The 25666-nt window shown below is 42.0% G+C and overlaps 1 protein-coding gene, 2 non-coding genes and 1 pseudogene across 6 annotated transcripts in view; all 4 read left to right on the top strand.

Moving 5' to 3' along the window:
* The window catches only part of CDC27 (cell division cycle 27), a 61258-nt gene that overhangs the window by 33681 nt on the left and 1911 nt on the right, over positions 1-25666 (top strand). The window contains exons 8-18 of one of the 4 annotated variants that reach the window (XM_049779070.1): positions 375-489; positions 2731-2864; positions 4548-4647; positions 8418-8625; positions 8761-8933; positions 11783-11935; positions 12882-13090; positions 15649-15766; positions 16901-17029; positions 22514-22588; positions 23686-23842. In XM_049779070.1, coding sequence (XP_049635027.1) covers positions 375-489; positions 2731-2864; positions 4548-4647; positions 8418-8625; positions 8761-8933; positions 11783-11935; positions 12882-13090; positions 15649-15766; positions 16901-17029; positions 22514-22588; positions 23686-23842 — 1571 coding nt within the window. The remainder of the gene's footprint in view (positions 1-374; positions 490-2730; positions 2865-4547; positions 4648-8417; positions 8626-8760; positions 8934-11782; positions 11936-12881; positions 13091-15648; positions 15767-16900; positions 17030-22513; positions 22589-23685; positions 23843-25666) is intronic. The other 3 variants (XM_049779073.1, XM_049779072.1, XM_049779071.1) reach the window with 3 other exon arrangements.
* On the top strand, positions 14785-14891 carry LOC126025763 (U6 spliceosomal RNA). Its single transcript, XR_007501520.1, has one exon. It is a non-coding gene; the product is annotated as a U6 spliceosomal RNA (small nuclear RNA).
* LOC126030950 (small Cajal body-specific RNA 16) lies at positions 20592-20769 on the top strand. The gene has a single exon (XR_007503207.1). It is a non-coding gene; the product is annotated as a small Cajal body-specific RNA 16 (non-coding RNA).
* LOC126029974 (uncharacterized) lies at positions 25140-25200 on the top strand (annotated as a pseudogene).

Raw genomic sequence — 25666 nt, 5'->3', positions numbered from 1 at the left:
AAGATCTTGAGATTATAATCGACTTAATCCATTGGTGGCTCTCTGAGCAGATACATTTCTTCTGGGATGCTTGAATCCCATGAATTCCAAAAATGACATCATTTGGATCTTAGCTCTTATAAAACCATTCATTAATTCCTAATGAATCTCTTGAGGTCTGTAGTTTCTGCTCAGTTTAGTTCCACAAATGATTTTTTTATTAGTTATGGTGGGTGGAACCGTCTCATAGCTTATTTTTAATCTGCCCCGAGATCATCACTGCCCCCAAGACTGATTTGCCATTCTCTTCCTTTTAGACCTTCTAATTTAAGTATACTGCTGCTTTATATATGCCTTGATGACTTTTTGACACCTTGATTTCAACCTCTTCTCAGTTTTGGGATTTTGCCATTAGAAACCCCAAGTCCTGGAGACGGATCCTATTTACAAAACTACACTAATACAACTTCTGTAATTGACGTGCCATCCACCGGAGCCCCTGCAAAAAAGGTATTTTTCCATGTACAATGAAGTTTGGGGTTGGTGAAAAACGTGCAAAATCCCAGTCTGTTGAAAATAATTTTAGAGGAATTGTCTAGCTTTGTATGATTACTATTTTCTTAGAGTTGCTGATTTACATGAGGAAACCAGTAACTGTCATAGTGCTCCTCTGATTGTAGTAGAAGATAGGAAGATAATTGTGTTTACTGGAACCACATCTAGCAGGCTGGGACAGCAGGTAGACTGACGACAGTTCTAGAGATGCTCAGTGACTTTACAGTTTACTACTAGACAACTATGATGGTGCTAAGGGGATCATGTGCCATGGAGCAACCTTGGTGCCTTAAATTTGCATGGCATGTCGTCTACTTCTTGTGCCATATCCCCAGGCTCTAGTTGTACTTTGGCTATATAAAATTATTAAACATGATATCATTAGATATACTTTCAGATTTTTCTTTTACTTAACAAAAAATTCAACAGAGTTCTGCTCACAAAACCCCTGCCCACTTTGACAAGCTTTCTCTGCCCTTCTCTTAAAATAATCTGGGAGGCCAAAGAGAATACCAAGGATAGAGCCCTTGCCTTACATGTGGCTGGCTCAGGTTCTATTTCAGGAGCCCTATATAGTTCCTCTAAACACCTCCAGGAGTGATCACTGAGCACAAAGCCAGGAGTAATTCCTAAACACTAGTAGGTGTGACCCTCAACACAAAAATAAAAATCATCTGAATCCAGGAGAGGAATCTGACTACTACTTGGGGGTGGGTAGGGTGGGGGTGTATATCCAGTTGTGCTCAGGGATTATTCCTGATGATACTTGGGGACCAAATTCAGTGCGGGGGAGCAAGCTGAGGTCAGGAATATCCTCCAAGCACCGAATCCCCAAAAAAGAAGGCATCATGGGTGATGTTGAATACAGGCTTTCAATTACTGAAATAGTGATTGTTAGGAAGTATTTGTAATGTACACTTTGGGAATTAGGTGTGTGGCCCTCAAATAAATAACGTTTTAAAGAAAAGTAACCTGGGGTTAGAGTGGTAGTGGGTTAGGCATTTGTGTGCTACAGCTGATCTGGGTTCAATTCATGGCATCTTATATGGTCCCAAGTCTACCAGGAGTGATCCCTAAGTGCAGAGCCAGGAGTATGCCCTGAGTATAGTCATCTGGGAAAACCCATCCTGCAAAAAAAAAAAAAAGATGCTATAATAAAACTAATGGGGGTGGGAGACAGAGTGATAGTACAGTTATGTACAGTCTTGCACATAACTGACCCTGGGTTTGATCTCCAGCATCCCATTTGGTTTCCCAAGCCCCAATAGGAGTGATTCCTGAATGCAGAGCCAGGAGTAACCCCCTGAGCATCACAGAGGTTAAATAGTAGTTATAGACCACTTTACTAATGATGCTAAGTTATAAAAAGGAATAGGAATAATGTGATAAATTAGAGAAGACAGAGACGCAAACAGGAAATTTTAGTTTTTGGGCCACACCCAGCGGTGCTCAGGGGTTACTTCTGGCTCTCTGCTCAGAAGTCACTCTTGGCAGGCTCGGGGACCATATGGAACGCCAGAGATCAAACCCAGGTCTGTTTCAGATAGGCCACGTGCAAGGCAAATGCCCTATCGCTGTGCTATCTCTCTGGCTCCACAAGGAATTTGTTTTTCTCTTTTCTTTTTCTTTTTCTTTTCTTTCTTTCTCTTTTGTTTGTTTTGTTTTGTTTTGGGGCCATACCCGGTGACACTCTGGTTACTCCTGGCTATGTGCTCAGAAATTGTTCCTGGTTTGGGGGACCATATAGGATGCCAGGAGTGAACCCAGATCTGTTCTGGGTCAGCCACATGCAAGGCAAACACTCTCCCGCTGTATTATCGCTCCGGCTCCTCCCACAAGGAATTTTTTAATTCTCCAAAGGCGGAGAAGAAATTAGTTAATGAAAAATTGAACATACCAGGACTTTTTAATGTAATGCCAAAGAAAGCTGAAACTCAGCTTAGTATATTTATATAGGCACTAAATAAATCGTGAGAGTATGCCCTTGTAAAGATAAGTAATAAAGTATTTCCAGGAATTTTGAAAGTATTTAGATAAAAATATTAAGGGTGAAGTCTAGCCCAATATTACAGTGACACTAATTATTTCAGACAAGAATCTTTGTTATGAAATCTTTCATTGATGGTGACAGTCTAAATAGGCAAGAGTCACTGTGACTTACTATCTATACTACAATTTATAATTCACAAACCTTAGACTTTTTGTGTTTTACAGTCTGTTGCCAGAATCGGACAAACTGGAACAAAGTCTGTCTTCTCACAGAGTGGAAATAGTCGAGAAGTGACTCCTATTCTTGTTGCACAGACACAGAGTTCTGGCCCACAAACAAGGTATTTATCCTGGTGCTAGTCTTGGTCAGTTTTAGTTTTTCTTGATGTGAGACATGTCCTACTTCAATTTAGGGAAGTTTTTATTCCCAAAGAATTCTAGAATGACTATTGTAAAACTCTTATTTTTTTCTTTTCTCTTTTGGATTTTGGGGGACACACCCTGTAGTACTCAACCCACAGTGCCTACAATCACTCTTGCAGGCTTGGGATGCCAGCAAGCATCCTACCCGCTATACTATAACTTTGACCCCCGACTGTTACATTTTGTTTGTTTATTTAATTTTGTTTTATGGACCAGAGAGATAGTATGGAAGTAGAGCGTTTGCCTTGCATGCAGAAGGACAGTGGTTTGAATCCCGGCATCCCATATGGTCCCCGAGCCTTCCAGGAGCGATTTCTGAGTGTAGAGCCAGGAGTAACCCCCTGAGTGCTGCTGGGTGTGACCCAAAAAGCAAAACAAGACAAAAATTTTTTGTTTTTTATGTGCTACACCTGGAGATGCTCAGGAGTTACTTTTGGCACTGTACACTGCACACAAGAATCACTCCTGGCAGTGCTCAGGGAACCATTTGTGGTGCTAAGGGTCAAACTAGGGTTGAACACCTGCAAGACAAGCACCTTACCCACAGTGTTTTGAAGCCAGGGCTGTATGGCTCAGCAGAAGAAAAGAGTGCGGAGTGCTTATTTATGAGGTCCTAATATATTCAATCCTTGGCACACTACACCACCTTTTTATATATAGAATTCATTTATACATTTATATATATATATATATATATATATATATATATATATATATATATATATATATATATTTTGTCTTAAGGCAAAACCAGGAGTGCTCAGGAGCTGCTTTTACAACTGTTTCTTAGGACTCCCACCTAGCAATGCTTTGGGGGCCATGCAGTGCCAGTGACCAAATCTGGGCCACCCCCAAGCAAAGCATATATATGTACCTTTGGCTATCTCCTCAGCCTCCTGGCCCAGAATTGTTATTTTAAGTTCAAATTAGAGCAGTTTTGGATAGATGGTGGATGCCTGATTTTACTACTTTATGCCAACACGAATAGTTTTTTATTTTTGTTTTTTTGTTTTGTTTTGTTTTTTGGGCCACACCCGGCGATGCTCAGGGGTTACTCCTGGCTGTCTGCTCAGAAATAGCTCCTGGCAGGCACGGGGGACCATATGGGACACCGGGATTCGAACCAACCACCTTTGGTCCTGGATCGGTCCTGGATCGGCTGCTTGCTAGGCAAACACCGCTGTGCTATCTCTCTGGGCCCAGTTTTTTATTTTTGTTTGTCTTTGAATTTCTATTTTTCATAGAGACCAAAATAAGACTGAACAAACCTTTCAGCATACAAGCATAGTAGGTCCATATTTGGAGAACTGAAATGCTACCAGTGGTCCTCAAACTATGGCCCGCGGGCCACATATTGTATTTGTATCTGTTTTATTTCTTCATTGCAAAATAAGATATATGCAGTGTGCATAAGAATTCGTTCATAAATTTTGTTTTTACTATAGTCAGACCCTCCAATGGTCTGAGGGACAGTGAACTGGCCCCCTGTTTAAAAAGTTTGAGGACCCCTGTTAGTCATAAACCAAGTGTTTAAATGACTCCATGTTTTTGTTTTTGTTTTTTTTGACTTGATGTTTTTTAATGACTTTTTCTTTTTTTAGTACAACACCTCAGGTATTGAGCCCCACTATCACATCACCCCCTAATGCACTGCCTCGAAGAAGTTCCCGACTTTTTACTAGTGACAGCTCTACAACCAAGGTAACTTTCAAATTCTTCAATGTTACAGTTACTTAGTGTTTTTCCCTCTAAAATTTCTGTTCATCATGACTCCATCTCTAATAACTCAGAACAATAGGTTTGTTTTATTTTATAATTTAGAGTATGGTCTAAGTGATAAATATTATATAACATTGTATTTTTTTGTTTTTGTTTTTGTTTTTTGGAGGGTCACACCTGGCAGTACTCAGGGGTTATTCCTGGCTCTAGGCTCAGAAATCGCCCATGGAAGGCACAGGGGACCATATGGGATACCGGGATTCGAACCACCGACCTTCTGCATGAAAGGCAAACGCCTTACCTCCATGCTATCTCTTTGGCTCCCTATATAACATTGTTGAATTGACAGAATTATAATGCATAGACTAAGATTATACCTCCCCCCCAAAGGTCTGTGAAATCCATATAAAACTTATTTTTTATATTCCTTTTTTTTTTTTTTTTTTTTTTTTTTTGGTTTTTGGTTTTTGGGCCACACCCAGCGATGCGCAGGGGTTACTCCTGGCTGTCTGCTCAGAAATAGCTCCTGGCAGGCACGGGGGACCATATGAGACACCGGGATTCGAACCAACCACCTTTGGTCCTGGATCAGCTGCCACTGTGCTATCTCTCCAGGCCCACATTTTTATATTTTACATTATTTGTTATTCCAGTTTTCTGGGTTTGAAGATTTGTTAACTTACTTTAATTGTTATCAGAGGGGGAAGTTGGGAAAAGAGTAAATGGAAAACGATTTTCTGCTTTCTTTGGGTATTTGTCTATAAAATTAAAGAACTTCATGATGCCTTTGACAAATTTTCTTTACCTATTGCTAAATATCATTACAGTCTGTAACTTTAATATAGATTAAGAAGGGGCTGGAGGGGCTGGCGTGGTGGCACTAGAGGTAAGGTATCTGCCTTGCCAGCGCTAGCCTAGGACGGACCGCGGTTCGATCCCCCAGGGTGTCCCATATGGTCCCCCAAGCCAGGAGCAACTTCTGAGCACTTAGCCAGGAGTAACCCCTGAGCGTTACCGGGTGTGGCCCAAAAACCAAAAAAAAAAAAAAAAAAAAATTATGTTAGGGGCTGGAGAGATAGCATGGAGGTAAGGCGTTTGCCTTTCATACAGCAGGTCATCGGTTCGAATCCCGGCATCCCATATGGTCCCCTGTGCCTGCCAGGGGCAATTTCTGAGCATAGAGCCAGGAGTCACCCCTGAGCGCTGCCCAAAAACCAAAAAAAAAAAAAAAAGAAGAAGAAGGAGAAGCTGGAGAGATAGCCTGGAGGTAGGGCGTTTGCCTTATATCCAGAAGGATGGTGGTTCGAATCCCAGTATCCCATATGGTCCCCTGAGCGCTGCCAGGTGTGACCCAAAAATTTTTTTAAAAAATTTAAAAAAATGGGCCCGGAGAGATAGCACAGCGGTGTTTGCCTTGCAAGCAGCAGATCCAAGACCAAAGGTGGTTGGTTCGAATCCCGGTGTCCCATATGGTCCCCCGTGCCTGCCAGGAGCTATTTCTGAGCAGACAGCCAGGAGTAACCTCTGAGCATTGCCGGGTGTGGCCCAAAAACCAAAAAAAAAAAAAAAAAAAAAAAAAAAAAAAAAATTTAAAAAATGGGCCCGGAGAGATAGCACAGCAGCGTTTGCCTTGCAAGCAGCCGATCCAGGATCTAAGGTGGTTGGTTCGAATCCCGGTGTCCCATATGGTCCCCCGTGCCTGCCAGGAGCTATTTCTGAGCAGACAGCCAGGAGTAACCCCTGAGCAACGCCGGGTGTGGCCCAAAAAATAGATAGATAGATAGATAGATAGATAGATAGATAGATAGATAGATAGATAGATAGATAGATAGATAGATAGATAGATAGATAGATAGATAGATAGATAAAGAAGTTCACTGCAATTAGGGCAGAGAAGGGATCACTATGACAGTAGATAGATAGATAGATAGATAGATAGATAGATAGATAGATAGATAGATAGATAGATAGATAGATAGATAGATAGATAGATAGATAAAGAAGTTCACTGCAATTAGGGCAGAGAAGGGATCACTATGACAGTACAATGATAGTTGGAAATGATCGCTCTGGACAAGAACTGGGTGCTGAAAGGAGGTAAAGTGATATTCATGATATCCCTTCAGTAATAGTTTTGCAAACCACAATGCCTAAAAGGGGTGAAGGAAAAATAAGAGGCATTGGGAAGAAGGGAAAGAAAGGCTTGGGGAGGATGAGAGGGAAACTGAGGACATTGGTGATGGTGAAAGGAAGGATATTGGAACATTGTATGAGTGAAAATGAATAGCTTTATGATTATCTTAATTATCTCAATTGTGATTCAATTTAAAAAAAAATTTAATGATATAGGGCCTGAGAGATAGCACAGCAGTAGGATGTTTGCCTTGCATGCAGCAGGTTTGTAACAAGCGGTGGTTCAAATTCCGGCATCCCATACAGTCCCCCGGGCCTGCTAGGAGTGAATTCTGAGCGTAGACCCAGGAGTAACCCCTGAGTGCCACTGAGTATGACACAAAAGCAAAAACAAAATTTTAATGATAAAGTGAAAATGTATTTTCAAAAAAATTATGACTAAATAATTTATAGTGATCTGAAACAATGACATTTACAAAATTAAAATAATTTTTGGTCATGCTCAGGAGTACTCCTGACTCTGAACTCAGGAATTATTCCTGACAGGCTTGGGGTACCTTATGGAATGCCAAGGAGCAAACCCAGATCGACCGAGTGCAAGGCAAACTTGCTTGCTATCACTCCAGCCCCTTAAATGATAACTCAAATTGGTATTTACAGAAAAGAATGATGAGATAAGCAATGGTCTTTACAATATTTTGAGAATTGCTGCTTTAAAATTAAATGACCTTGGGGCCGGGAAGGTGTCGCTAGAGGTAAGGTGTCTGCCTTGCAAGCGGACGGACCACCAGTTCGATCCCCCGGTGTCCCATATGGTCCTCCCAAGCCAGGGGCGATTTCTGAGTGCAGAGCCAGGAGTAACCCCTGAGAGTCAAACAGGTGTGGCCCAAAACCAAAAAAAAAAAAAAAAAAATTAAATGACTTTGAAGACTTCGTGGGAAATGAGGGCTTTCTCCCACATAGTGCCAGGAGTTCTCTGGGTCCCAACCCTTTGCAGTGTCACACACTGGGATCTCTGTAAGCAAGGCCAACACCCTGGCTCCAAAGACCCTTCATATAAAAATGTATGTTGTAGGAATTTGCTTTATTTTTGGTCTTTGTGCCACACCCGGCAAAGCTCAGGGTGTTATTTCTTGCTCTGCACTCGGAAATTAACTCCTGGAGGTGCTCGGGAGACCATGTGGGATGCCGGAGATATGACATGGGTCAACCAACATGCAAGGCGAGTCAGTGCCCTACCTGCTGTATTGCTCCAGCCCCTAAAATTTCTTTTTTTTTTTTTTTTTTTTTTTTTTTTTTTTTTTTTTTTTTTTTTTTTTGTGATTTTTGGGTCACACCCGGCTGTGCTCGGGTTTTTCCTGGCTCTGTGCTCAGAAACTGCTCCTGGCAGGCACAGGGGACCATATGGGACACCGGGATTCGAACCGATGACCTTCTGCATGAAAGGTAAACGCCTTACCTCCATGCCATCTCTCCGGCCCCAGCCCCTAAAATTTCTTTTGAGAAATATATAGGTAAATAAAATTATACATTTATTTCATAACTTAACATTTATGAAAGGATTGGAGGTATATCTCAGATACATGAGTCTAACAAGTATGGGATTTTCATTTTTATAGGAGAATAGCAAAAAATTAAAAATGAAGTTTCCACCTAAAATCCCAAACAGAAAAACAAAAAGTAAAACTAATAAAGGAGGAATTACTCAACCAAATATAAATGAGAGCCTGGAAATTACAAAGTTGGATTCTTCCATCATTTCAGAAGGGAAAATCTCCACTATTTCACCTCAGATTCAGGCATTTAATCTACAAAAAGCAGCAGCAGGTCTGTTTTAAATGCTTAATATTCTCTTTATATTTTATTTTATGATCTTGTTTTAAGTTGTTTTTCTTGCACTGTTTTAGAAACCAAACTGTTTCATTGTGTTTTTCCTTTACTTACTATGTTGTTTTCTCCTAGAAGGTTTGATGAGCCTTCTTCGTGAAATGGGGAAAGGCTATTTAGCTTTGTGTTCATACAACTGCAAAGAAGCAATCAATATCTTAAGCCACCTACCATCTCACCACTACAATACTGGTTGGGTGCTGTGCCAAATTGGAAGGGCCTATTTTGAACTTTCAGAGTACATGCAAGTAAGTAGGGAAAAAAAAAAACAGTTATGTCTGACTTTCTAGAGAAATTTTAAATTTAAAAATTGAATTATTATTTATTCTGTAATATATTTCTTTTCTTTCTCAGTACTTGTATGTAAGTACATAGAGTTCTAACTTGCATTAAATGACTATTTAAAGTCTTTAAGATTACGTGAGATGGGTTGTAGAGAACCCAAATCATCCACACATTCCTTATTATTTTTTATTTTTGTTTTGGGGCCACACTCGGCAGCGCACAGGGGTTACTCCTGGCTCTGGGGCTCAGAAAGCGCTCCTGGCAGGCTCGGAGGACCATATGGGATGCCAAAAATTGAACCCGGGTCTGTCCTGGGTCGGCCTCATGCAAGGCAAAACGGTTCCTTAAATGTTCTTCTTTTTCTTTTTTTTTTTTTTTTGTGCCTGGACCCAGCATACAAAGTGTGATCTTTAGTCCTTTGGTCTATTTTCTTCACTCCTATACATTCTTCTCATATTTCAGTGGTTTTTGTTTTGTTTTTGGGCCACTCTTGGGGATACCAGGGTCAAATCCAGGTAGTACTTTCCTTTTTCTCTTCTTCCTTTCCTTTCTGCCTTCCTTCTTTTCTTTCTGCTAGGGATCAAACCCAGGCCCTCAGACATGAAAGGCAAGTATTTTACAGCTAAGCAACATTGCCAAGCAGCCATACATTGGATGGAAGAAGAAGGAATTGTAAATTATGTCCTGAGGTGCTCAGGGTCTGGAGCTGGCTCTGCTCAAGAGTGTCCCCTTGTGGTCACTTCTCATTTATACATTTTAATATGGAATATTTATTCATTATTTATTTGGATCTTAAATCATATAGTGATATTTATAATTAAAGCCTTTTCTGCTGTATACAGATTTTTCATTTATATGTTTTATAAATTTGCAAAGTGTTGTAAAATTTATGTATAGCTAAAGACAGTATTTTATCACTCATCATAAATTCCTTTATTTTCATTATGTTTCTTTTTCTTTTTTCCTTTGTGGTGTGATGTTGGGAATCAAACTTGGGTCCTCACACATGCAAGGCAGGTATCTTACAACGAGCCACTTGATACTTGCCTTGCATATGTCTAATCTAGAAGTGATTTCTGAACGTATAGACAGAGCATCACTGAGTGTGGCCAAAAAAAACCTAGAAAATAAAATTAAATAAAACTATAGGCCAGTTCAATCAATGGACTTAAAGCACATATTCCACGTGTAGGAGCCCCAGGTTCCATCCCTAGCACTTCACCATGCCCAACTGACAGGAGCAACCTCTAAGCCCTGCCAGGTAGCACCCAAAATCCAAAAAATAAACATCATATATTTGTTTTTAATTGTAATAAGATTTCTGTCGGGCCCGGAGAGATAGCACAGCAGCCGATCCAGGACCAAAGGTGGTTGGTTCAAATCCCGGTGTCCCATATGGTCCCCCGTGCCTGCCAGGAGTAACCCCTGAGCATCGCCGGGTGTGGCCCAAAAACCAAAAAAAAAAAAAAAGATTTCTGTCATTTCATAGAAACTTAAATATTTCAGATTTCAGGCTGTTTATTTAGGTTTACCCCAACAAATGAAGGAAAAAAGTCACCAAGGCTTTTCTTTTTCAGCTCAGGAAGACATGCAATGTGGCTTCTGTTTGTTTGTTTTTGTTTTTGTTTTTGGGTCACACCCGGCAGTGCTCAGGGGTTACTCCTGGCTGTCTGCTCAGAAATAGCTCCTGGCAGGCATGGGGGACCATATGGGACACCAGGATTCGAACCAACCACCTTAGGTTCTGGATCAGCTGCTTGCAAGGCAAACACTGTAGTGCCATCTCTCCCACAATGTGGCTTCTGAACCCCAGGCCATGAGCATGCAGTTTGAATAAGATTCCCCAATCCTGATATCTTATGTTCTTTTTGAAGTTTTTAGGCTTTTGTTGTTGATTTGTTTTGATTTGGCTTGGTTTGGTTTTGGGGCCACACCAGTTATGCTCAGCTTAATTGTTTTGGCTTTGTGCTCAGGAATTACTCATGACACCATATGGGCACCATATGAGATGGCCACAGACAGAACCCAGGTCATGCACAGAAAGCACTCTACCCAGTACTATCTCTTCAGCCCATCTTTTTGGTCGTTTAGGGGCTGCTCACTGACATGTCTTAGGAACCACTACAGTTGTATTCAGAAGACATTGCAGTTCTGGAAATTGAACCCAAGTCTCCCTCATGCAAAAAGTCTGTGCTGAACCTATTAAGCTGTCTCCCTCCAAGCTCGGCTTTTATGTTCTTAATCATGCATGACCTGTCTTATAAGAGATTATTAAGTTTTGAGGCCGGAGAGATAGCATGGAGGTAAGGCATTTGCCTTTCATGCAGAAGGCCATTGGTTTGAATACTGGCATCCCATATGGTCCCCCTAGCCTGCCAGGAGTGATTTCTGAGCATGGAGCCAGGAGGAACCCCTGAGCACTATCGGGGTGTGACCCAAAAAAAACAAAAACAAAGAATAAAAAAGAGTTAGATTAAGTTTTAATGTGACGGGGCCAGAGAGAGCATGGAGGTAGAGCGTTTGCCTTGCATACAGAAGGACAGGTGGTTTGAGTCCTGTGTCCCATATGGTCCCCTGAGCGCTGTTGGATGTGACCCAAAAACCAAAAGAAAAAAAAAGTTTTAATATGATGATTTTAGTACTGATTGATCATGCCTGGTTGTTCAATTTGGCCGTATATTGTTACTATTTAGCATAAAAACTGTAAAACCAAGGCAGCCTGTAAGTCCTGTGAGACACATTTGTTGTTCTACCTGTGCATATATGTCAATTGTATCAACTTGTTTTCCCCTTACTAGTTATTGTATTGCAGGCTGAAAGAATATTTTCAGAGGTTAGGAGAATTGAAAATTACAGAGTCGAAGGCATGGAGATCTACTCTACAACACTTTGGCATCTCCAGAAAGATGTTGCTCTTTCCGTTCTTTCAAAAGATTTAACAGACATGGATAAAAATTCACCAGAGGTATGAAAACCAATTTGCTTTGATCACTCATACCGTAAAGAAACAACTCAAATACTATTTAGTATCACTTTCCCTTGGTTTCTCATTCTTTTCTGTTTAAGTAGTAACCCAAAGAAAAAAGTCCTAGAATATATATGTACACATTCACAAATAGAAAAATCAAAAAGCAGATTGTTTCAGTTCACAAGGTGGCAGTGTTAAAATTGCTGTTGTTGGACCAGAGAGATAGGTCGAAGAGCTAAAGGGCAAGTTCTGTGTGCAGCTCAGCACCTCGTGAACATAGACGGGAGCAAACACTGGACATAGAGCTGGGAGTGACTTCCAGGCACTACCAGATATGCTTCCCTCTCCCCCCCAAAAAAAATTTGCTGTTGTCCCAAGATAAGAGTTTATTAAACAGAAATAATATATATTGAAAAATGTTAATTTTAAATCATTTTTAGTGTATTAGGTTAAATTTTAAAATAATACAATTTTGGGGGCTGGAGAGATAGCATGGAGGTAAGGCATTTGCCTCTCATGCAGAAGGTCAGTGGTTCAAATCCTGCCATCCCATATGGTTCCCCGAACCTGCCAGGGGCAATTTCTGAGCGTAGAGCCAGGAGTACCCCCTGAGCGCCTCCGGGTGTGACCCAAAAACAAACAAACAAATAATAATAATAATACAATTTTAAAATCATGAATTTCATTATTCTCGGTAATTATGTGCCGTTGTCTCCATGAACAAGAGTTAGCAATGCTGAACCATGTCTCCTACAGGAAACATACACAACGCAGGCATCGTGATCATCTGATTAGCAAATCCACAAATGTGTATGTTAATGATCTCAAAGCTTTTGTTTCTTGCCTTTTTTTGAGATCTGAGTTTGATATTAGTCAGAGATTTGTTTGTGTTACAAGACAGTTTTAACTGCATTTGGGTTTTGTTTCCCTTTTATTTTTTAAGGCCTGGTGTGCTGCAGGAAACTGTTTCAGTTTGCAACGGGAACATGATATTGCAATTAAATTCTTCCAGAGAGCTATCCAGGTTGATCCAAATTATGCTTATGCCTATACTTTATTAGGGCACGAGTTTGTGTTAACTGAAGAATTAGACAAAGCATTAGCTTGTTTTCGAAATGCTATCCGAGTCAACCCTAGACATTATAATGCATGGTAAGTGCTAATGAAGTGCCAAAATAATGTCTTAATGATGGGATTCATACTCATTCATGTTTCTTGTTTGCTCTTTATTTTGTTTATTTATTTATTTTTGGTTTTTGGGTCAGTCCCGGCAGCACTCAGGGTTTACTTCTGGCTCCATGCTCAGAAATCGCTCCTGGCAGGCTCAGGGGACCATATGGTATGCTGCAATTCGAACCACCAACCTTCTGCATGCAAGGCAAACGCCTTACCTCCATGCTATCTCTGGCTCCATTGTTCTCTCTTTATTGTGATTAACTTGGTTACTTAAGAATGATACCTACGGGCTGGGGAGGTAAGGCGTTTGCCTTTCATGTAGAAGGATGGTGGTTCAAGTCCCAGCATCCCATATGGTCCCCTGTGCCTGCCGGGGGCGATTTCTGAGCATGGAGCTAGGAGTAACCCCTGAGCACTGCCGGGTGTGACACAAAAAACAAAACAAAAACAAAAAAACAAAAAAAGTGATCTCTACAGGGCTGGAATGATAACAAACTGGGTAGGGCGATTTGCCTTGCACACAGCCAACCCTGGATCAATTCCTGGTATCCCATATGGTCCCCTGGAGTGATTTCTTATTTGGGGAGGGGATGTCACACCGGCAGTGCTCGGGTTACTCCAAGCTCAGGGGACCATATGTGATGCTGGAATTAGAACCACCATCCTTCTGCATGCAAGACAAACGCCGCCTACCTCCATACTATCTCTCTGGTCCCCAGGAGTGATTTCTGAGCGCAGAGCCAGGAGTAACACCTGAGAGCAGCCAGATGTGGCATGCACACACACACACACACACACACACACACACACACACACACACACACACACAAAGAATGACACCTATTTTAATGACTTAATTCCAAAATGTTTATGTGAAATGCATCCCTTAAACTCTTAAATTAACATCTGGGGAGATAGAATTCTAGTGTTTATTCTCTGCATTGTGAGGCCTAGGGCCAGACCTTGGCACTTAATGGTCCACCAAGTGTGGCACAAAATTAAGAAAAATCAACTATCATTCCAACCCCATCAAACCTTATACTCAACAATTTCAACCAGTGCCAGAAAAGAGTAAAGCAGGTAAAGCACTTTACCTAGCTTGCAATTCACCCAGATTTGATCACAAGCATCCTGTATGGTCCCCTGTACACCACCAAAAGTGATCCCTGAATGCAGAGCCAAGAACACCACCAGGTATGGCCCAGAAACCATATTAAAATAATTTCAAGGGGGCCCGGAGAGATAGCACAGCAGTGTTTGCCTTGCAAGCAGCCGATCCAGGACCAAAGGTGGTTGGTTCGAATCCCGGTGTCCCATATGGTCCATTGTGTCCCCGTCCCCCCTCCCACCCACCATTCCCCCCCTCACCCCCCCCCATGCCTGCCAGGAGCTATTTCTGAGCAGACAGCCAGGAGTAACCCCTGAGCATCGCCAGGTGTGGCCCAAAAACAAACAAAAAATAATAAAAATAATTTCAAGGGGCTGGAAAGATAGTATGGAGGTAAAGGCATTTGCCTTTCATACAGAAGGACGGCAGTTCGAATCTTGGCATCCCATGGTGATGATTCCAGGAGTTATTTCTGAGTGTAGAGCCAGGAGTAACTCCTGACCATTGTGGGTGTGACCCAAAAACCAAACAAAAAAAGAAAAGAAAATAATTGGAAAAAAAAGTGCTTGCTTCAGCAGCACATATACTAAAATTGGATTGATACAGAGAAGATTAGCATGGCCCCTGCGCAAGGATGACATGCAAATTCGTGAAGCATTTTATATTTAAGAAAAAAAGATATGGAGCCAGAGAGTTAGCATGGAGGTAGAGTGTTTGCCTTGCATGCAGAAGGACAGTGATCCGAATCCCGGCATTTCATATGGTCTCCCAAGCCTGCCAGAAGCGATATCTGAGCTTAGAGCCAGGAGGAACCCCTGAGTGCTGCCAAGTGTGACTCAAAAATCCAGGGGGGAAAAAAAATGGGACTTGAGTGGTGGCACAGGGGCAGGGCGTTAAGGGGGTCTGCCTAGGACAGACTGTGGTCCCCTGAGAATCACTGGGTGTGGCCAAAAAAAGGAAAAAAGAAAACTATGTAGCAGGGTTTAGGTTATGGTTTTTCTCTCTATTGCATAGTTCATTGAACCAATTGATTGATTTCACTGATGCAAGTGACTGGCTTCTCTAAAATGCCAAATCTGATAGTTATTGTTACCATAGGTTTTGTTTTGCCAACCTATAAGCACTGATAATTTTCTATGATTAATTAAAATGTCAGGTTTTGGGGCCGGAGAGATAGCACAGCGGTAAGGTGTTTGCCTTGCATGCAGAAGGTCCGTGATTCGAATCCTGGCATCCCATATGATCCCCCGAGCCTACCAGAAGCAACTTCTGAGCATAGAGCCAGGAGTAAACCCCTGAGTGTGGCCGGGTATGACCCCCTCAAAAATAAATAAATAAAATAAAATGTCAGGTTCACACAGTTCCTTTTTATAAATTAAGCTAAATTTTATATCTCTAAAATGATACTGAATTTTCTACTTTTCAGGTATGGTTTAGGAATGATTTATTATAAACAAGAAAAATTCAGCCTTGCCGAAATGCATTTCCAGAAAGCACTTGATATCAACCCTCAAAGTTCAGTTTTACTCTGCCACATTGGAGTAGTAAGTAACCTTCTAAAATCATTCAATTAATTTTACTTTTGCAGTGTTTTTGTTATTGTCTTGATTGCTATATTGAAGCTGTGGACATTTTATCATTGTTGTTTTTGTTTTTGTTTGGTTTGGTTTTGGTTTTTGGTTTTTGGGTCACACCCGGCAGCACTCAGGGGTCACTACTGGCTCTCTGCTCAGGAATCGCCCCTGGCAGGCATGGGGAACCATATGGGATGCCAGGATTCGAACCACCATCCTTCTGAATGCAAGGCAAACGCCTTACCTCCATACGAGTCTGAAATCTTTTACAGTTAAAACTGGTATGAAGAAAAATTACAGATCATTGTTTGGATAAATCACTTGATTTCTCTGAGCTTTTATTTTATGAATCACAACTAATGTTTCCTCACCTACTGCCTTTATTAGAATTTGGGGGGGAGGGGCCACACCCAGTGACACTCAAGGGTTATTCCTGGATATGTGCTCACATATGGGATGTTGGGGGATTGAACCGAGGTCCGTCCAAGGCTAGCGCAGGCAAGGCAGACGCCTTACCCCTTGTGCTACCACTCCGGCCCCATGCCTTTATTACAACTATTTGAGATTTGGGTTGGAGAGATTATAGAGTGGGTATGGCACTTGTTTTGACCACAACCAATCCTGGTTCAGTTCCCAAAGTTTCATTTGTTCTCCTGAGCACTGTCAGTAGTAATTCCTGAATGCAGAGTCAAAGGTAATCCCTGAGCATTGCCAGGTGTGGCCCCAAAACAAAAATATAAACAAATCAACATGAAATGATCCCCTAATTGTGGCAGTACTTTACCATGTTAATGTTTGGCTCCTAAATTAATATATGTAGGTAAAAGTTTTGCTGTGCTTTAGTCCCTGAATGATAAAAATATAACAATTAAAATGCTTTTAAGTTATTGTGAATCGGAGAGAGAGCATGGGGGTAGGGCGTTTGTCTTGCATACAAAAGGACAGTGGTTTGAATCCTGGCGTCCCATAGCCTGCCAGGATTGATTCTGAGCATAAAGCCAGGAGTAACCCCTGAGCAGTGCCAGGTGTGACCCCCCCCCCAATTTATTTGGCTCTCATCTGTCTTCAAAATTTTCAAAAGTAAACATTAAATATTTCTTACAGGTTCAGCATGCACTGAAAAAATCTGAGAAGGCTTTAGATACCCTAAACAAAGCCATTGTTATTGACCCCAAGAATCCTTTATGCAAGTTTCACAGAGCCTCAGTTTTATTTGCAAACGAAAAATATAAGGTAAGACAATGGTCTTCAATATTGTGTTCAGTTTTGCCTAATATAAAAATAGGGTCCAGAGAGATAGCACAGCGGCGTTTGCCTTGCAAGCAGCCGATCCAGGACCAAAGGTGGTTGGTTCGAATCCCGGTGTCCCATATGGTCCCCATGCCTGCCAGGAGCTATTTCTGAGCAGACAGCCAGGAGTATCCCCTGAGCACTGCCGGGTGTGGCCCAAAAAAAAAAACGAAAAAATAAAAATAAATTTAATGGGCTGGAGAGCTAGTGCAGGGTAAAGTGCTTGCCTTGCATGCAATGAGCCTTGGTTCAATTCCTGGCACGACACATGGTCCTTTGAGTACTGCCAGATATATTCCAGAATCAAAATATAGAGATATTTATGCCTTTTGATTTGGTGCCATGACTCAAACCCAGAATTTCATAAATGTGAAACATGTTCTGTAGGGCTAGGAGAGAGCTCACGGACTGAAGTGCTGCTCTTTTATGTGGAGGTCCTGAGTTTGGTCCCTTGCTTCATGTCCTTCCCAGATCACTCTGAATGTGGCCTCAGCACCGAGTACAGTGTCACCCAGCTGGAGAATTGGAGTCTTTTGTTCTTATTAAGAGACTGCTCCCAGCTCTGTTCTCAGGGCTGAGGGGTGCTCCTAGTTGTGCTCAGGGATTTAGATATAGTGCCAGGGATTGAATGGCAGGTGCCTTAGACTCTACTATCTCCAGCACCCCTCACTAGAGCATTTGAACTTTCAGTCCTATGTAACTGGGCCAAGTAAGACCCTTGCTTCGTTCTTTCCCCAACCCCCAAAATAAAGGTGTTCTGCCACTGAACTGCCTCCTCAGACCTAATGGTGCTTTTATTTTATTTCAGTTTGGTTTCCCCATTTGCAAAAATGGTTTGTTTCATTTTCTTCTGTGATTTACTTCTAGGAATCTACATGTGTGAATATTTAGGAATGTTTGGTTGCCAACCCTTGTAGAGTCTACATAAGGAATCAATTTTTCATCCTAAAATTATGTTAGTAGTCAGACCTCAACCATCATCCTCTTAGGTCCAAAATATGTGAAATTATTGATTAGTCTATCTTTATATTATTTACCAATATTTACAAACTTCCTAATATATGCCTGTCATTAGTAATGTAGTAGTGGAAAACCATCCCAGTTCATTTGAAAGAGCCTACCAACTACCACCCACCTCTAAAAGGAGAATAGACATTGACCAAGTCATTAGTCACTCTAATACATGTTAGATACATAAAGGAAAAAGTATACGAGTTACGAGAGCTTGTCAAGAAAACTGCTTTATCTGATTTTTCAAATTATGAAACTAGCATGGACAGGAAAAAGCTTATTGGGGAAAGATGGTAAGAAAATTGAAAGGAGGCTGAAGAGATAGATAGTACTTGCTATCTGGACTTGATCCCTGACACCCCATATAATTGCACTGCTCACCAGGAGTAATACCTGGGTGCAGAACCAGGAGTAAGCCCTGAGCCCTAAGCACCACCAGGTGTAGCCCAAGAACAAAAGAAAAAGGAAGAGGCGAGGCATAAAGGGATATGGGTAGGAAGTAATTAACAGAAGACTGGTATAAGAGGAGATAGGTATTTTTCTTCTTTTTTTTTTTTTTTTTTTTTTTGGGGGGGGGGGGGTTTTGGGTTTTGGGTTTTGGGTCATAGGTCATACCTGGCAGCGCTCAGGGATTACTCCTGGCTCTATGCTCAGAATTCGCTCCTGGCAGGCTCGGGAGACCATATGGGATTCCGGGTTTCGAACGACCATCCTTTTGCATGCAAGCAAGGCAAACACCCTATCTCCATGCTATCTCTTTGGCCCATCTTCTTTTTTGGGGGTGGGGGATTGGGTGTTTGGGTCATAGCCAGCAGCGCTCAGTGGTTACTCCTGGCTCTACACTCAGAAATCACTTCTGGCAGGCTCAGGGGACCATATGGGATGCTGGGATTCGAACCTCCGTCCTTCTGCATGAAAGGCAAACGCCTTATCTCTCCAGCCCCCCTTCTTCTTTTTTTTTGGGGGGGGGAGTTTTGGTTTTTGGGTCACACCTTGCAGCGTTCAGGGGTTACTCCTGGCTCTACACTCAGAAATCACTTCTGGCAGGCTCAGGGGACCATATGGGATGCTGGGATTCGAACCACCATCCTTCTGCATGAAAGGCAAACGCCTTATCTCTCTGGCTCCTCCTCTTCTTTTTTTTTTTTTTATGGTTCTTGGTTTTTGGGTCACACGCGGCAGCGCTCAGGGGTTACTCCTGGCTCTACACTCAGAAATCGTATGGGATGCCGGGATTCGAACCACTGACCCTCTGCATATGAGGCAAACGCCTTACCTCCATGCTACCTCTCCAGCCCCATTTTCTTTCTTTTTTTTTTTTTTTAATAACTTTCTCTACTTTTAAATTTTCTTTGTTTGTTTTGTTATTGGGCTACACCCAGCGGTGCTCAGGAGTTACTCCTGGCTGTCTGCTCAGAAATAGCTCCTGGCAAGCACGGGGGACCATATGGGACACCAGGATTCGAACCAACCACCTTTGGTCCTGGATCGGCTGCTTGCAAGGCAAACACCGCTGTGCTATCTCTCCGGGCCCACTTTTAAATTTTCTAATGTGATGAATAATTTATTTTCTTTTGCTAGCCATAGAGATTATCTGCTTTTTGTTTTCTCTTTACTATTTTGTAATTAAATAAAGTTCAAAGTTAGCTTTAAAAAAATAGATGTACCAATCATCTATTGACAAGTGAACATTGTGAGTGAACAAAAGCAAGTTGTATGGGATTATGGTTTTTTTTTGTTTTTGTTTTTGTTTTTTTTTTATTTTTGGGTCACACCCGGCGGTGCTCAGGGGTTACTCCTGGCTGTGTGCTCAGAAATAGCTCCTGGCAGGCACGGGGGACCATATGGGACACCGGGATTCGAACCAACCACCTTTGGTCCTGGATCGGCTGCTTGCAAGGCAAACGCCGCTGTGCTATCTCTCCTGGCCCGTTTTTTTTTTTTTTTTTTTTTTGGTATTTGGTTTTTGGGTCACATCCGGCAGCGCTCAGGGTTTACTCCTGGTTCTTTGCTCAGAAGTCACTCCTGGCAGGTTCGGGGGGACCATATGGAATGCCGGGATTCAAACCACCGTCCTGCATGAAAGGCAAACACCTTACCTCCATTCTATCTCTCCGGCCCTAGGGATTATGTATATTACATTAGTTTCCTAGTTTTTGTCATAGCAAGTTACTGCACATTTGTTGACCTAATGTGGTACAACTTAGTTTAGTTATCTTACTAGTGTTATGATGTAAGTAGCTCCAGTACGAGTCTCGTAGTGCTAATATGCCACTCTACCTGCCTTCCTCTCTGCAAGAAATGTCTCCCTCTTTTTCTTGGCATTTAGACGCTATCCACATTTTTTCCTTTGTGTAGGGGTGTGTATGTGACAATTCATGCTATGGTAAAAATGTAGTGCATGTACCCATAAAAGTATCATAAAATATTTGTGTGAATACTCATAACCTTATTTGCATGCTTGGTATGTGTGTTTTGTTATAAAAGCCATTTTCTGGTCTGGGGAAAGGCTCCCGTGTGCTGGCTCGCAGTGCGGGTCTGGCCCCATACCGGGCAGCATGACCCTGACCTACAGTAAACGCCTAGGAGCGCTGCCTCCCGGAGCATCTGCAGTAACAGGTGTGAGCATTCTAGCAGCAGTTTGATGATCATGTATGATACTGCACACAGAAAAATATAATGTTGTTTTGGTTTTGAGGCCATACCCAGCTGTGCTCAGAGCTTACTCCTGACTCTGTACTCACAGATCGCTTCAGGTGAGGCTGGGGAGAATATTGGGTGCCAGGGGTCAAACCCAGGTCAGGTCTATACCAGGCAAGCTCCTTTCCTGCTGTATTATCTCCCTGGCATCAAGAAATAAACTTTGTTCATACTTTATCTTTATCTCTTTCTTTTGCTCTTTTTATTGCCGTTGTTTTGGGCTCACCTGTGGTATTCAGGGCTTATCCTGGCTCTGTGCTTAGGAATCCTTCCTGGTAGAACTCAGAACCATGTCAGGTTCCAGGAGTCAAATCCACTTCTACCACATGCAAGGCAAGCACCCTACTCACTCTACTCTCTGGCCTGTTGTTTTTAGCTGTATCTTCATTATACAAAATCTAATTCTTCGTGTGGGGGGGTGGTTTGTGGGCCACACCCACTTGACACTCAGGGGTTACTCCTGGCTATGCGCTCAGAAATCACTCCTGGTTTGGGAGACCATATGGGACGCCAGGGAATCAAACTCAGTCTGTCCTAGGTTATCGCGTGCAAGGCAAATGCCCTACTGCTTGCACTACCTCTCAGGCTATCCTGATACTTTTGGTTTATTTTGTCATAAGTATTTTTCTTACATTTTATTTTTACATCAAAAACTAATGCATTGGTGCTGGAGAGATAGCATGGAGGTAAGGCGTTTGCCTTTCATGCAGAAGGTCATTGGTTTGAATCCCGGCATCCCATATGGTCCCGCGAACCTGCCAGGAGCTATTTCTGAGTGTGGAGCCAGGAGTAACTCCTGAGTGCTGCTGAATGTGACCCAAAAACCAAAAAACAAAACAAAACAAAAAAAACGCATTAAGTAAGGAAGCCTAGATTAAGGTCTAGTACATTTTAGTGCTGAGAAGCAATAGTGCAGCAGGTAAGGCAGGGTACTTGCCTTGCATGCAGCAAACCTGGGCTCGATTCCTGACACACCATAAGGTCTACCCAATCAGGAGTAATCCCTGAACTCAAGGCCAGAGTAAACCTAAGCATTGCCTTGTGTAACCCTCCCAAAAAATAAAAATAATAAAGGATCTTGTAAGTTTTTTTTTTTTTTTTTTTTGGGCCACACCCGGCGGTGCTCAGGGGTTATTCCTGGCTGTCTGCTCAGAAATAGCTCCTGGCAGGCACGGGGGACCATATGGGACACCGGGATTCGAACCAACCACCTTTGGTCCTGCTTGCAAGGCAAACGCCGCTGTGCTATCTCTCTGGGCCCAGGATCTTGTAAGCTTTAATTAAGATGAATTGATAGGGATTGAGAGAGTATGCAGTGGGTAGGTGCTTGCCTTCACGCGATTTGATTTCTAGCATCCCATATGGTTCCTGAGTACCACTTAGGAGTAATTCCTTAAGCGTTGCTGAGTGGAGCCCAAAAATTCAAAAAAAAAAAAAAAGGGGAAGGGGGCTGGAGCGATTACACAGTGGTAGGGTTTTTGTCTTGCACATGGCCAACCCCAGTGGACCTTGGTTTGGTTACCGACAACCCATAAGTTCCCTGAGCCTGCCAGGGGCAATTTCTGAGCTGACAGCCAGGAGTAATTCCTGAGCACTGCTGGGTATGACCCAAGAAAAAGGTAGGAAGAAAAGAAAGAGAAAAAGGTTTGAGGAAGCACTTGCTCAATCAAAATGCTGTAAACTTTTGCTAGTTTTCTTTGCTTTTTTTTTTTTCAGTCTGCTTTGCAAGAACTTGAAGAATTGAAACAAATTGTACCCAAAGAATCCCTCGTTTACTTCTTAATAGGAAAGGTAAAGATGGGGGCATGGTCATAAACTGACTTTCATAGTAATAAATGCTTGAAGAATAAATAGATAGAAATTGGTATTACCAAGCACATTCAGCTAGCACTGAACTTAATGTTTTAAGAACAGAGAATGGGTTTTGTTTCAGCATATAGGACAATGATAGCACATTCCTAACCTGCCATGCATTTGCAAGTATATTAGCACTTATAACCAGTAATCAGTGGTCAGTAATAAGTTCATAATTGAGGTTGTTATCTTTAAATCTAGATATTTGTACTCCCCACCCCAAAAAAATAGACTCCCAAGACCAGACTAGTCAGGACTTACAGACAAGATTCCAGATGTCAATGACGTCTGGCATCTTTATACCATGGACTAATATTGAGAGTTGATAAACTTTTGTTGAAGATCTTGGGCCGGAGTGATAGTACAGAGCGTGGGGTTCTATTCTGTTTTCCATATGGTCCCCCCAGGTCCACCAAGAGTGATTCTTGAATGCAAAGCCAGGAGTAACCCCTGAACATCACTGGGTGTAGCTCAAAAATGAAAGAAAAATTTTGATTGCTAATCAAAGTTGATTAATTGCTATCAAATAGTTTGTTTTATTCCATTGTTATTGTGCCAGTCAGTGTGAGATTTATTGAAAACTCATTACCTAAGAGATAGAGGCCAGCCGGCAAGGTGGTGCTTGAGGTAAGGTATCTGCCTTGCAAGCGCTAGCCAAGGAAAGATTGCAACCACAGTTCAATCCCCCGGCGTCCCATATGGTCCCCCCCAAGCCAGGGGCAATTTCTGAGCTCTTAGCCAGGAGTAACCCCTGAGCATCAAACGGGTGTGGCCCGAAAAAAAAAAAAAGAGATAGAGGCCAAGAAAATAATACAAGGGGGGGGGGGTCAAAGAAAAAAAAAATAATAGATGAATATATTTTTAAAAAGGACTCAGAAGCTAGTTTTAAGTTCCTCCCTAGGATGAAAATGACCTGCTCATCAGAATGGATTTAAAGCACATAAATTAGTAATCTAATTTAAATATAAATGTTTAGAATATTATAATGGAGCTCACAACTTAATGAAAAATGTAGTGCTGCTGTTTATTTTTAGGTTTACAAGAAATTAGGTCAAACACACCTCGCCCTGATGAATTTCTCTTGGGCTATGGATTTAGATCCTAAAGGAGCCAATAATCAGATTAAAGAAGCAATTGATAAGCGCTACCTTCCAGATGATGAGGAACCAATAACCCAAGAAGAACAGATCAGTGAGTATCATCCATAAGAAATAGGTTTGTGGGGCTGGAGAGATAGCATGGAGGTAAGGCGTTTGCCTTTCATGCAAGAGGTCATCGGTTCGAATCCCAGCGTCCCATATGGTCCCCCGTGCCTGCCAGGAGCAATTTCTGAGCATGGAGCCAGGAGCAATTTCTGAGCACTGAGTGGGAGTGACCCAAAAACCACAAAAAAAAAAAAAAAAAAAAAGAAATAGGTTTGTGGGGCCAGAGAGATAGCACACCAGCTTTTGCCTTGCAAGCAGCCGACCCAGGACCTAAGGTGGTTGGTTCGAATCGCTGCGTCCCGTATGGTCCTCTGTGCCTGTCAGGAGCTATTTCTGAGCCAATAGCCAGGAGTAACCCCTGAGTGCAGCCGGGTGTGACCCAAAAAAAAAAAAAAAAAAACATGGATTTTTGTTGTTGTTGTTTTATATTCTGTTCTTTTTTATTATTATTTTTGCATAAGGACATATAGGCTTGTCTCCCTTTTTATATGTAGAATTATAAATTATAAATAGAATTTTAGAAAAATAGACCAATCCATTGCTGATTTATAATGGGGGGGGTATGCAGGTATGATAGATATGAAGATATGTTGAAATAATCAATCCTGGGGCCGGAGCAATATAGTGGTAAGGCATTTGTCTTGCGTGCTGCCAACACAGAACGGACCGACCCCAGCATCCCATGTATTGCCCCGAGCCTGCCAGGAGTAACTCATGAGTGCCGCCGGTGTGACCCAGAAACCAAAAAAAGAAAAGGAAAAAAAAAAGCAAAAATCAATCCTCGATAAATTAATAAATATGAGCACATTTTATAGTATAGACAGATCTGTATTAGTGGCTAATCAATCTCTTATGTTTTGGCAAATTCAAAATCCAAATGTAGGACCAGAGAGATAGTTTAGTGAACTGAGAATATGCTTGGCATACAGAAAGAATGACCAGGTTTAATTCTTGCCACCACATAGTCTCCTGAGACTTCCAGGAGCAATGTCTGGGTGTGAAAAAGAAAGTAAGACAAAATAGGGGGCCAGAGAGATGGAGGTAATGTGGTTGCCTTGCATTGCCAACTTAGCAACCTTTATTCATCTCCCAAGCCCACCAGAAGTGGTCTCAGAGCCAGGAATAAGCTCTGATCACTGCCTAGTATGGACCCCCACCCCCTCTTAAAAAATAACGAGGAGCTGGATCAATAGCACAGCAGGTAGGTCCAGAGAGAGCACAGTGGTTCAAATCTGGGCATCCCATATGGTCCCCGAGAACCTGCCAGGAGCAATTTCTGGGCATAGATTAGCATGGCCCCTGTGCAAGAATGACATGCAAATTTGTGAAGCGTTCCATATTTATTATTAAAAAAACAAGAATACTATGGTATTTTAATACATTGATTTTTAATTATGATTATGACTTATGAATAGTTGGATCTAGTCAATATATTCTGAGAAATTAAGTAATATATCATCTAGTGTTTTTCACAAGAATTGTGAATATGGGGCCGGTGAGGTGGCGCTAGAGGTAAGGTGTCTGCCTTACAAGCGCTAGCCAAGGAAAGGACCACGGTTCGATCCCCCGGCGTCCCATATGGTCCCCCCCCAAGCCAGGGGCAATTTCTGAGCGCGTAGCCAGGAGTAACCCCTGAGCATCTAACGGGTGTGGCCCCCCCCCAAAAAAAAAAAAAGAATTGTGAGAATATAACATTGATTTCTAGAGTGTTATTACCTAAAAACCCTTGTAATGCAAAGCTTATTGAATACAGCATTATTTGTTGAAATATTAGAGCTACCGGTTTTATATTTAGATAATGATGGATTAG

This window comes from Suncus etruscus, chromosome 1 (genome assembly GCF_024139225.1).
Source record: "Suncus etruscus isolate mSunEtr1 chromosome 1, mSunEtr1.pri.cur, whole genome shotgun sequence".
In the NCBI taxonomy this organism is placed as follows: domain Eukaryota; kingdom Metazoa; phylum Chordata; class Mammalia; order Eulipotyphla; family Soricidae; genus Suncus; species Suncus etruscus.
This window is presented reverse-complemented; position numbering and strand designations above follow the sequence as displayed.